Source organism: Apteryx mantelli, chromosome 1 (assembly GCF_036417845.1).
Source record: "Apteryx mantelli isolate bAptMan1 chromosome 1, bAptMan1.hap1, whole genome shotgun sequence".
Taxonomy (NCBI): domain Eukaryota; kingdom Metazoa; phylum Chordata; class Aves; order Apterygiformes; family Apterygidae; genus Apteryx; species Apteryx mantelli.
This window is the reverse complement of record NC_089978.1, coordinates 157219949-157232464: the sequence shown is the minus strand read 5'-3', so window position 1 is coordinate 157232464 and position 12516 is coordinate 157219949. Positions and strand designations below refer to the sequence as shown.

The 12516-nt window shown below is 41.4% G+C and overlaps 1 protein-coding gene across 1 annotated transcript in view; it reads left to right on the top strand.

Annotated features, from left to right (window-relative positions):
* DGKI (diacylglycerol kinase iota) overlaps positions 1–12516 on the top strand; it is a 220630-nt gene that overhangs the window by 162603 nt on the left and 45511 nt on the right. Inside the window, exons 25-28 of the mRNA XM_067289862.1 lie at positions 4791–4860; positions 6381–6421; positions 8069–8196; positions 8777–8902. Of these exons, the coding sequence (XP_067145963.1) occupies positions 4791–4860; positions 6381–6421; positions 8069–8196; positions 8777–8902 (365 nt within the window). The remainder of the gene's footprint in view (positions 1–4790; positions 4861–6380; positions 6422–8068; positions 8197–8776; positions 8903–12516) is intronic.

Sequence of the window (12516 nt, the reverse complement as noted above, 5' to 3'; positions counted from 1 at the left end):
GGAAGTAGTGTTCAAGAACACATACTGCTTGCTGTCCATTGCACTGTACAGTGCTCAAATTGGGTGTAAGCTAACTCAAACTGTACTGACTACTGAGCTAATTTGACATTAGAGATTTGATACAAGTAATGGTCAGTTGAGACAGTACCCAGGAATATGAGATTCAATCTTGCATGGTGTTGATAGCCTCTTCCTAGATTTAACAACACAAATCTTGTTGGAATTAGCAGGAATGAATTCACCGAGGAAACACTGAGCGATCTGACTGATAGGAACCCATTGTGCTGAAATTGCAAATAATTTCTTGAGTCTTAATGGTTACCTGGGTGATGCAGGATTCCAGTTTGACAAGATGGCCTGTAAATGCCCTGAACCGAGGAAGACACTAAGAGGAAATGCAAATTTGGCATATTTTTCAGAAGTTATCTTCTTCATGCCAGCTCGTGGTTTGTTTGCTTTTCCCTGTCCAATTGTAACCTCATACTCTTGACAATTGTATCAATCACAGCCGTGGAACTGAGTTTTAGAGCAGTGTTAGTGTCTAGTGAATTGGCTAATAAAACAGCATGTATTATTCTGTTCCGCTCATTATAAATTAACCTAAGTGACTGCTGACTGCTTCATGCATAGGAAACTGCCCGAGGTAAAATGAAAAACTAAATCTGTGCACGTGGGGAGGGCCAAAACGGTATGAAAAGTCAGAAATCCTATACTATACTCTACAGTTACAGCAGTATTTAAATTAATTGTCTGGCTGTCTCCTCTAGTGCATATCAGTGTGAAATCTCTAACATACTGTCAATATTTTATGATGTTAGGTTTTGAATGTACCCCCCTCTGCGTTTTGACTTCAGTAGTTGTTTTTCCTGGGTTCTTCAAATGTTGGTATATTCTCAGTGGGTTGTTTCTACAGGCTGTCTTGTTAGGTTAATTTGAGGGTTATTCCATGTTTGTTGGCATCCCACTATAAATTACAGAAAGGGAAAAAACAGGGGGTAAAGGGCATGAGTAAAGTGCTTCAGTTGATGGAACAGTCGTCTTATCTCACTAATAAGGTGTCATGGGCACTTTTTAGATCTCATAAACACAGTTCTCTTGCATGATTCATCTGCAGCTCAAGACAGGGAGAATCAGCAGAAACAGTATCAGCAAGCCCAGGTGCAAATTAGAAAAATGGTGCTAGAGTTGTTTTTCATTCTGTTTTGTTTCTCTAACAAGTTTAATGGATATAATGTCATGCTTGCGGGACTGAGACTTCCCAAGCTAGTTCTGCTGTTGAACTATAGTGAAATCTTGGCAGGAGCATATGCTATTTGTGATTTGTGTTTACATTTACCAGAATTATCCCTCTCTTCACTTTCCCAGCATTATGTCCTCTTTTAGGTCTAAGATTTTTACTCATATCGTCTCCTCTCTATACCACCTACCATTTTAATATATACCATTAACTTTGGATATTTTATTCTTTTTGCACTCTGCATCCTAGTCCTCACATTTCCTCCAATAGTGGGGTAAATAGTAAGATGCATAAAGCTCTGTGCATATGCTTACATATATATTAGCAAATCCAGTGGATTTCAGAAAACACTTGTTTCTCTCACCTCAGCTGCCACACAAATAGACCTAAGCATCCCACAACTCCATAAACTCACATTAGGGGAAGACACAGCTTGACTATTATTTCCTGCCCTGAATATCTAGGAGGCACCAGAAGACCAAGGCTGACTCAGGCCTAGGGATCCAAGGTTCTAGGCAGTTTGTGTCTTGTGTATTTCAAATCTGATGCTTGAACCACTGAGATATGCCGTTTGGCCCCTATAAGCAGAAATAGTTTACGTTATGGCATTTTGTGTTGCCTTCTTCAGTCATCCTGTAATGCACAGAGATTAGAGACAAAACCTGTACATGAGTGCAAGGTTTATGTGCTCAAGTAAAATCCACATGTCTAAGTATGGGAGAGAATTGAGACTGTTTTATTTTTGTGGGGGTGTCTATAGATGCCATCATGCATTTGAAGAAGGTGGTTTTTTTGTTTTTTTTTTTTTAGTCAAGCAAAGTCTATAACTTGCTGCAGTAACATTTCAGACAAGATCTGTTGCCAGGACTATAGCAAAGTACCAAATTCTAGGGCACTGAGGCACCACATGAGTTGTCTGGAGCAGTCTTTGCTTTTCCATCCTGGATGACCAGAGAGGAAAGCCAATAACAGATGGTTCCAGTCATACCCAGGGGCAGAAGCTAATAAGATGAATCTTGCAAAAGCTGGCATGATACTAGATGAAATTGTTAACAACTTGTAGCAGCATCATGCCAGGCACTAAAATGCATTCACCTGGTTGAGAAATCAGACAGTCCGTCAAAATGCAAAACACTGATCATCATCACAGCTGGTTTTAAACAACACCTAGCGCATGCAGGCATCCTGCTGACCAGGAATCTAGGGAAGCCAAAAATTGTGTGTATGTGTACCATATAAAGATGACCTCATTTCTTCTCAGAGGGCTGAGAAAGTGTCAGATACTTTTTTGTGCATCAAAGAGCAATGTGTACTGTCTCTTGACATGTGAGGGTATTATTTGGTCTGTAATCAATCTGAAAATTGTTTTATCCAGTCAGACCAAAATGACAACTTCCTTCAGCATTATCTGAGATTTTCCCCAGGTTGAAGAAAGCAGCCTGCTTCTTCCCCACAGTCTTACTGACTCATGTCTGTGCAGCCTGGGGAATTGAACAGATGAAACACCAATTTTTCTGTGGATACATTCTTTATTTTTTTCCTAACTTTCTCCGACACATGGCTACCCATATAAGAAATGATTTGGAAATATGTCAGAATTGCAAAACAATAAGACAAATTGCTGGGAAAAAACTATTATTTCTAGGTTTCTTTAATGCTGTAAACACTAGGCAGTAAAAGCAGAGGAAAATATATAAGAAACATCAAACTTTGAAGTGTCTGTATGAATGTTCCAGGTGTGTTGGAAGTGCATGATGTACTGCAAGCATTCATTTTTCACTTTGCCTTGGTGTTTCTGCACCTTCCCTTTTCTTGCATACAGAGTAACCCCACTTCCTCTTTCAAACCATGTGCATGGTGCCAGCTGCCTGAGGGAACGGCTTGGTCTTGTGGCACTTGGAATCTCTTACTTGGGTCACCAAGACTTTCTGAAAGGTCTGCTATAGTTCAGGCTGAAGTGGTGACTTTGACACAAGAGCTGCTGGGTAGATTTCCGTGATATGTTAGGGGTTAAACAATCATAGCCCTGTTGTCCCTTCTAGCTGAAAACCCATGCTTCTTTGAAGTCTCTTTGGAACTCACTCTCTCAGCCAGCCTCTACTGTTTGGTGCTGGTCTTTTAGACAACAAATCACCTGATGCAGCTGTACAGTTCCCAATATTAAAATTGTTTGTCCTGCATTCTGCAGTCAGGGAAGGTGCCAGGCTATTGTGTGATGTTCTGACAAGTCCCAGTGAGAAAACATTGTATCCTGGTCCATTTTCACCACTCTATGTCCATATTATAAATGTATGTGCATTATACACATTATAAATATATGTTCAGTATACATTATTCATATCTTATGCTTTCCATGAGAGCAATACTTTCCCCAAAGGTACCTTTCCTCCCTATTGCTTCTGTGGTTTGCTTTCTTGCCTTGTGCTTTGGTCCACCCCTCCACAGTTTGGTGGCTTAAGGAGGAGCTAGAAGTGTTGATTAAGCTTAAGCATTATTCTTGAGCCAGTATGTGCCCAAATTGACATAATTTGCAGGCCTGCTGATTTTACCACTTAAGATGTAGGTAGGGATAGAATCTGGCTCTATAGACATTTGGGTGGGTGCTCATGATCCATTCTGTTGTGTTTTGTCCTGTGCAAATCAATTTGTGTTTAAATGTTGTGTTCCATTGGCTTTAGGAAGTTGGCTGGCCATCCACTGGCACCATGGCACAGAGCCATGACCACAGTCTGCTTTATGAGATCCATTTTGCCCCTGCAGCTCAGTGAGAGCTGAAAAAGCAAGGGGCAGCCTGTTTGACTCCTTGCTGAGTACAGGTGAGGAAGAAGGCCTTTGGTCCTCCCCAGTCATTTGGCTCAGTTGCTGAAGTAATGTTCTCTGGCTCCCAAGGAGCAGGCTTCTTTGGCCAGACTGGGAACAAGTTGACATAGGATGACTGCTTGCCTGGACAGTGGTGGTCCCCAAACCTGTGCGCTCTCTGTTCTGGATGCAGAGAACATGCTCTTTTTACGCTTATGTGCCTGGGCCTGGTGTGTCCCAAACACAAAGCGAGCAATTGCTCTGAGTGGCAGACTGAGAGAGGTGGAAAACAGTGTAAAAATACTAAGCTAAGTTAAAGGAAGGTGTTGGAGACACAAGAAACAAACATAATAATTACAGTTTATGGCTGATGTTTATTCCTGGTGTGTATCTTTGACCTTTGCTTTCACCTCTCTCTGTTCCTCTGTCTCCACAAATAAGGGGGACTGTAGACAACTGTGAAGGGTGTTTTTGATGGAAAGCTTTTTGGTATGGCTGAGCTGAAGGGAAGAGGATAGCCGAAGACGTGGCTGAAGCTAACCACATCAGTTTGCTGTCTTTTATATTACAGTAAAACCCTGATGTCTATGAGGAACAAATCCAGTGGTTTTGGGTTATGTAGGTTTTACATGTTGTGCAATGTCAGCAAAGAAAAATAGAAAAATTAAAGACTAGGAAATAGTCTCTTTTAGAGAAAAAAACAGACAGATTTTTGGGGGGATTTTTTTAAATGTCATTTCCCTGCTCCATCCAGGACCAAGAAAGCTCTTTCCCAAGAGTACTTTCTGTTCAGAGGCTCTCTCCTAGATGGTGCTTCCTAGATGGTAAGTGCATCTCCTTTCTGTTTTGCCTAGTGTACCGCTTGCTTCTGACATGCATTTGGAGGATAGCACATCCAAGAATATTAGCATGAAAGGGTAACCATTGCTTCTTGTTGTACTGAGCAGGCAAAAAAAGGAGCTGGGTGCCCCCTTTTCCCCTCTGAAAAATGACACAAGGCCTTCAACCAGCATTCAAAATGTCTGCTGTAGTGTTGTGGCTCCAAGGAGGCATGTTCTTCCAAAGGTCGCTGGAGATTTGGCTCATGAGTGTCTCTGCTGTGATAAGCAGCACTTACTGCATGGCAGTACCTGGGCTCAGAGTGCAGCCAGTTCTGGCAACACTCTACTATCGGTAAAGCTGTGTTCTTTGTTCCCTTTTCTTCTTAAATACTATCGTGTTTAGGTGATGAAAATATCTCTCTCTTTCCTTGAAAAACTGCACTTTCTGTAACTCTCTGGAGAGCTGCACTTCTATTTGACCCAAACTTTGTCAAAGCAGACAGCTTATTTGGGCATTACATCAAGCTCCAGAGCACTAGAATTAACGGCCAAAATGGATGGCATCTGCTTTTGCAAAAGCTACAGCATGTGGAGACTGAATATTTTAGTATTCTAAACAAAAGCAATTTCTCCTTGACAGTTTCTAACTACTCTTCCTTGTCTCTCATGAGTGAAATTGATATAAAACGTATTGAGGATCTGTTTGTTTTCTGGAGAGTGCTGGATGGGTAGATACATTTATTTTTTGTCCTGAGGGATTTAGTATTCCCTTGCAGTGCCAAAAGCTACAATGCAACATCACTGTGCTGTTGTGTCAAAACTCTGGAATGAATGGACCTGTGGTTTCGCTGGCCAAACTAAATGCGAAGCAGAAATAAATTTAAAAAAACCACATCTGATGAAGCACATTGTAGGTCATAAAATACTTATGGTTTTAGTGGTGTAAATTACTTGACAGTGACAAGATTCATAATAGATACTTTATTTAGTGAATCACCCCTCTTTTCATGTGTTGCTTTGAGTAGAATAAATTTTCCTTGAATGTATTTGCAATTCAGAATCACTATTTGTGGGCCAAGTGTTTGATTTACAAGGAGTTCCCAAGCATTTTATTGGTCTATAGATTCAAAATTTGAATTAATCCTATTGGACCCATCAATTTTAGGATACACTTGTTGTACTCTCATTGGAAGAATGCAGACCTTTCTGTTAGATACTTCTAATGTAACAATTTCTTATTGTAAGTATTCTTTTAAGAGTGGAATCTAGTTTTCATGTTTTTTTATTTCAAGTTAACAATTTCAGTTAACATTGTTTTGTTAAACCCCAACTTTAAAGTCGCCATCTAATGGGATAGGACTATGGAGATAATGAATCAAATTCTATTCTTATGAAACAGACGTGACTTAACTGACACGAAAGTTGTCCTACGTGGTGCTGATGTTAGTTCAGCCCATCTTGTTCATTCAGTTCTGCCCAGACCAGTTTCTTTACTGCTGCTCTGTTGTTTCCCTTTCTTGCAGCAACTTCTGCTGATCGTTTTTACCGCATTGACAGATCTCAGGTAAATCTCAACTCCGTTACTGTTTCTATAGATCTTTTTTAAAGCTATGTCAGATGCAGCCTAAAATGAATTCTCTGCCATTCCTCATGTGTATTCTAAAATTCTGTTGGTGTTTTGTGAAAAGTAAAAAAATATTCTGGACCATTTTCATTTGATATAATTCATTGTTTCACTGAACTCGCTAAAGATTTATTTCTGCTGATCATCTGCCCTTTTGTTTACTAGGAATCTGATGTACAAATTTTAATTTTCTAGATTTCTTTTTGCTATCATGTCTTACTAAGGACATCTGCATGACAAGAGAATCCTTGAGTTTATCTTTCCACTACTGCTTTTAGCTCACCTGAACTCTGAATCCTTTGTGTGTGTCATGCAATAGCTATGGAAATTAATATGATGTTACAATTTGAGAATTACGATCAGAGCTTCATCTAATACTCCAAGAAACCCAGAATCCATGTGTGTGGGTCCATCGGATTCAAACTTATGGTATAGGTTTGACAATATGATTATGTTTTCTGTAAGACAATTTGAAAATTTTACAGAGCTTTTGGTGTTCCTGATTTGTAGTCAGAACAGGCCAATTAATGCCTCAGCATTAAGTGTAAACTGTTGATTTCACTTATCGGTCATCTGTGTTCTGTCCCCCTGAGAACTATGGGAGCTGTTCCTGAATTATGTGAACATATGACTGTTTCCTAGCAAAAACAGCTGGTTGTTTAGTTCAAGTAGAAGTAGCTGTGGCTTTAGGTTAGAGGTCCCAGATTCAGTGTCTGCATGTAGCCTGGCAAGGGGCTTCTGAGCACACAACTATTTAACTACTTTGATGAAGCTGTACTTTAACATTTGGGGAGCAAGGATGAGGAAGATAAACTGCTGCAGGTTCAGTTGGGGAATGTGATTTTGTTTGGCTTGTTCTGCACTGCTTTAATTCTGACTCTGTACAAATTGTCATCTTTCCCTCCTACCCCTTTGCCATGTGTCTCTGTGGGGAAGAAAACAATGCTGTGTGGTGGTCCCAGTGAATGAAGCATGGGAGGTTTCCTGTCCATTTGCCTACTTAGACAGGCCTACTGACACTGAATGCTTTTTGAAAGGCAAGGAGACTTTTGTGTCTTAGATTAAGAGAGGAAATACCAAATGAGGGGTTGAGAATGTGAGCTTTGAGTCAAGGAGAGGAGGGAGCATGATAGTGGAGATGCAAAACCACAATGTATAAACAGTTGAGGTTTGGAAAATAATCCCCAAAGATGGAAAATTCTGTCAGCCATCAGCTGAGGACAGACCTGAGGCACTGGTCCTCAGCTGGGAGTACAAACCTCAGCTGTTCTGGAAGACCTCTAGTTTTCAGGTGAATGGTGTTGATAGGACTGGGAGTCACTGAGTAGTGGCCTTTTAAGCATTGCTGAGGTGGTGACGCTTGCTGGTGGCAAAATCTTGTTCCCACTGAAATTAATAAAATCCTTGTTGGTGACTTCAGTGAGACAGGTATTATTGCGTGTGTATGTGTACACACTTAAATAAATATACAGGCAAACTCTAGTGAAAGCTCTTCAGACAGGCTGATTTACATCTGGCTCTTTTGTAGCTTCTGAGAGACCAGTGATGCTGCAGGTTCATTATTCATTCCTTATATCACTCCAACAGGAACATTTGCACTTTGTGACAGAAATTTCGCAGGACGAGATTTTTATTCTGGACCCAGAGCTGGTAATGTCACAGCAGGTGGGGACGCCACCAGGAATGCCTGATCTGGTAGTGGAGCAGGCCTCTGGGTGAGTGTTGCTTGGATCTGGCCTTCAACAGCCATATTAGAGTTGGACATTTCTTTTCCTGCACTCTGAAGGGTGGGGAGATGTGTCAAAGGGCAGATAGTAGGTAGGGGTTTGGGGACAGGATCAGATGCAGCCACAGCAGTGATAGAAGGACAGTGGAATAACATCTGCTCCATCATGCCTCCTGGAGCTAACAGCAGGACTTATGGGGTGTCTTCAACACCTTTCAAGCTCCTCACACCCTCTGAGTAAATCTGCCCCTGGCATAAACCTATATCAATCAAGTTACGAAACCCTTCTCTGCATAGTCAAGGCTGTGATACCAGTGCATAAGGCCCTGAAGCCCTTTGTGCCATGAGAGTGACAGTGAAGCATCTCTGTTTCTTCTCATCCTCTCAGCAAACCAGAAACGCTCCTATTCACCTTTATGAACAATCCCACACTCAGTCAATTAAGCTAATTTAGCTCACTGTGGGCTGAAAAATATTGGGAACAAATAAGCATAAGAAAGCTTCAAACTGGAGCTCGAGAGGTAATTTCTGAGGGGTGAATTCCTTTCTCTTCCTTCTTCCTTCCTTAGAATATCAGATTGGTGGAACCCTGCAGTTCGAAAGAGGATGCTGAGTGATAGCGGCCTCGGCAAGATTTCCCCGCACTACGAGGTACCTGACAAACAAAAGGACGCCAGCCAGACACACATGCTGCAGTAAGAGCCCTCTGCATTTCTCTGCTTGATGCTGCACTATCACCATCACCACAGACAACTCTTAGTGGCTCCCTTAAGCTTAAAAATTATGCTGACATGATGAACTATACAGACGTCCTTTTGCTTCTTGTATTTTGCACCTTCCTTTTATTTCATCCTCCTTCTCCTTTATTACATATTCTTGCCTTTATTTTTTCTCTGCAGCACCCTACACTCTTAAAATGTAGATCCAGGTTTCCAAAAGTAAATAAATTATTTTGGATGCCTGATGTTCCAGCTAAAGGAACCTTCATGGGAATTGGTTATGAGAGGGACCAAAGCACTCACTCTGAAGTTAGCTCTGTTTCCATGCCCAAAAGCAGAACCCAGTACAATCACCACTTATTTTTAGAAATATAGGCAATAGTTTTCATATGATCTTGAGCCAGCGATACCACTGTAGGAGTCAGTCAACTAAATAGCTGGTTTGCTGCTATCATTCCTTAATGTAAGAAATTTCCAGTACTGCGATCCTGTTTGCTATGTTCAGGTTTGCACAAGAGCATCTCCTATTTGTCTGGCCTATTTCAGAAGTGGTGCTCAGCTTTTTGGTCCTTTTGACTGAGATTTTCAAAGCTAGCAGTAGATCCATAATCCCTGCTGAAGTTTAGATGGGAGGAACTTGTCTGAACACTGTTGTTGGCTTTGAAGAATTCTAGTGTTTTTTTTTTTTTCCCCAGTACATGACTTAAATTCATGTACATCACTTCTCTTTACGTTTCTAGTTCTGCTGTATCTGGATCCCTATGGACAAGTTTTAAAGGCTTTGTCTGGAAAAATTAAAACTAGCGACCGTATGGTTCTTGTTTTAGTTAGGCCTTCTGTCTCAGATATGTATGGAATGGGGTTGCATGGTGTCTGCTGATTACTACGCCAGGGCAGATGCAGTGTGGGCAGGAGGCTGTCTTGCTGCACAGCTGGTGATTGATGGGAAAAGGACACAGCAAAGTGGAAACTGCTGAGATGAGAAAAGAAGTGTTGTGGTCAGGAAGGGTAGTCTAGAGCCTCTGTAGCACCGCCAGTAAACAGTCGTCTGGTGTTCTCCTGTTACCCTGGGAGATTCTGGGCCAGTTCTTGTTTCTGTGCTTTTCACAGTGCTAGGGATGGTGAATTGAGATGCAGTTTTCAACAGACTAGAATCACAGGACCCTAAATTTGGGGCATGCAGAACAAGGAGAAAAATGATATGTAGACATTTTTAGGCCGTGCAGAGATGTGGTGACAACATGTGAACTAACCCGTAACTGATAAGAAAAATGATTTTGTTTGCCAGGGTGTGACTGGAAGTGGTTGCTTAGCCGGAATAATTAAGTTATCTGATAGATTTATTAATTACATGCAAAGTCAGTAGCACTGCCAGAATAAAGCATGCCTGTCACTGCCTGCTATAAGGCACTGCTTCCCTTATAGCTTCTCTAAATTTTAATGGTTTTGGCTAGTTTTTCATGATAAGACACAATCTTTGGCTGATTCTTTCTCTTTTTCTTTTAGCTAAAACTTTTGCAAAAAGGTCAGTTGTTTCTGAGAGAAAGATTGGGGAAAAAGTATTCCTTTAAAAACAAACAAACAAAAAAACAGCAGTTTTTTTCCTGAGAAATTTTAGTGTTGGTAGTGCACCACAATGAGGTTTTGGAGATTTAACAGAGTAACGCTCTAACACTATGAAAATGCCCTTTGCTGTCTTGAGAAAAGTGCCCCTGAGTTTGCCCTCGGGTTGAGGTGCTTCATGCACACTGGAAACAGATTCAAGAGCTCCATTCCCTAGTTTCCTTCTGTGCCTGCTCATGGAGGAGTTAAGTAGAGCTCCTCTGTGATTAATCCTGGCTGCAGGCCTGCCCACAGGTATTGAGGGAAAGTGGAGGGTCTGCTGCTCACATCCTGATTTCCAGTAACAAGGAGAAAAGAGAAGGTAGCAATTGTGGTAAAATGAAGATGGATGAGGAAAGCTGTATGGAAAAACAGTCAAGAGATTGTAAGAGCCAGAGGAAGAAGTAGAAGCGAGAAAGGGAGTGTGTACAGGAACTTGGAGAGCCAGGTTAGGGGATGGGATCTGGAGAATAAGAGCAGAGGGGACGTTTAGATGCCTGAGGCAGGGGTTGGGGAGCAGGGGGACAGAGATGGTGGCATTGAATAGGAAAAGTAATGGGATGAAAAAGTGTCAAGCTGCAGGGGCTTTTGACAGGAGCAGATAAGAAGGAAGAGGCAATGGTGTTGGATGTGGAGATTGTTGGAGAGGGGCAGAGAAAGTAAAGAAGAGAAGAAATCAGAGTGGGAATAATAAAGAAAAGGAGGAGGACATGGGGTGAAGCTAGATAAGAGGAGAGGGAGACAGAGTCAGGTTAGGGGCCTGGGGGAAAGGGTCTGTGGCCATTTCTCTCCAGAATCTAGAGTTCTGGGCTAATGTAGCTTGTTCGTTATACAGGTGGACAAGCTCTGAGGTATGTTTAGACACTACCTCATTTGCTGCAAAGCTGGAAGGTGTATAGTAAATGAGGCAGAGGATTACTGCAAGAGAAAAGAAGGTATTATTACAGCTAAGACAGTTGAATGCTGCTCTGGAGGGCTGACTTCTCTCCTCCGTTTCCTCCACAGGATTTCTGAATGATGCAGATTTAAAGCAAACTTTCACAAGTGGTCAGTAACAACAGAGTCCTCATTTTCTGCATGTCTACTGTGAAGTATACAGGCTGGGTTTCTGGGAGGCTGTTGCAATGAGATTTTGAAAGACTGAAAGGCTGGAGTCTGAGAAACAGGCATTCTGTGTGCCTCAGGTTGTATTACTAAAATTAATGGAAAGTTTGTGCCTTCCTTTTTCTGACCCTCATTTGCCTAGCTGCAGAATACAGATAATATTGCAGCCTCACCTTAGAGGAGCACAGTGAGGGTGAATTTCTTGGTCACAAGCAACTCAGGTATTATGGGGAGATTCTCACAAGAGATGCTTAGGAGAAAATCATTTTACATTCCATGCAGAGTTTTGGTAGTGTGGGATAAAAAGACCCTGGGGCTGTGGACTGTATATAAATAATACAAAAGGATGTCAGGCAGGTGTCTATTTACTCATTGAGGCAAGGGTCCAGTGGAAGAAAGTAGCAAGTGGAAATATAATTAGAGATTTTATAATGTATGTGTGCAATAGGGCTGGAGCATGATGCTCAGATAACATGAGCATTTCTAAGTTTCTGGATGCTTGACTTTGCAAAATAAATGCCTTTCTAACCTGATGTTTTAAAGAACAAACTTACAAAGCACCTTTTATATGTTGTGAGTTGAAAGCAGCTTACAGGCTCTTTATAGAGGGTTTTTCCCTTCAGAAATCATTTTTCAAATTAAGCTCACAGAAAGAATTTTAGCAAGTTAGAGTACAATTCCCCAAAAAGGAATATGGCAGAGCACAGAGGTGACATCTTCTCTCTTGCATGGAGTTCTCGTGGATCTTTTGAGAGTCATCAGTTTATAATGTTTTATATCTGATCTGAAATACTGTACAGCACTTCCAGCTCAAGGTACAATATTCTATATCCTGTCACTAGGGCAAACAACATGTGACTTGCTGTGAGAGAAAGTGCTGTTGG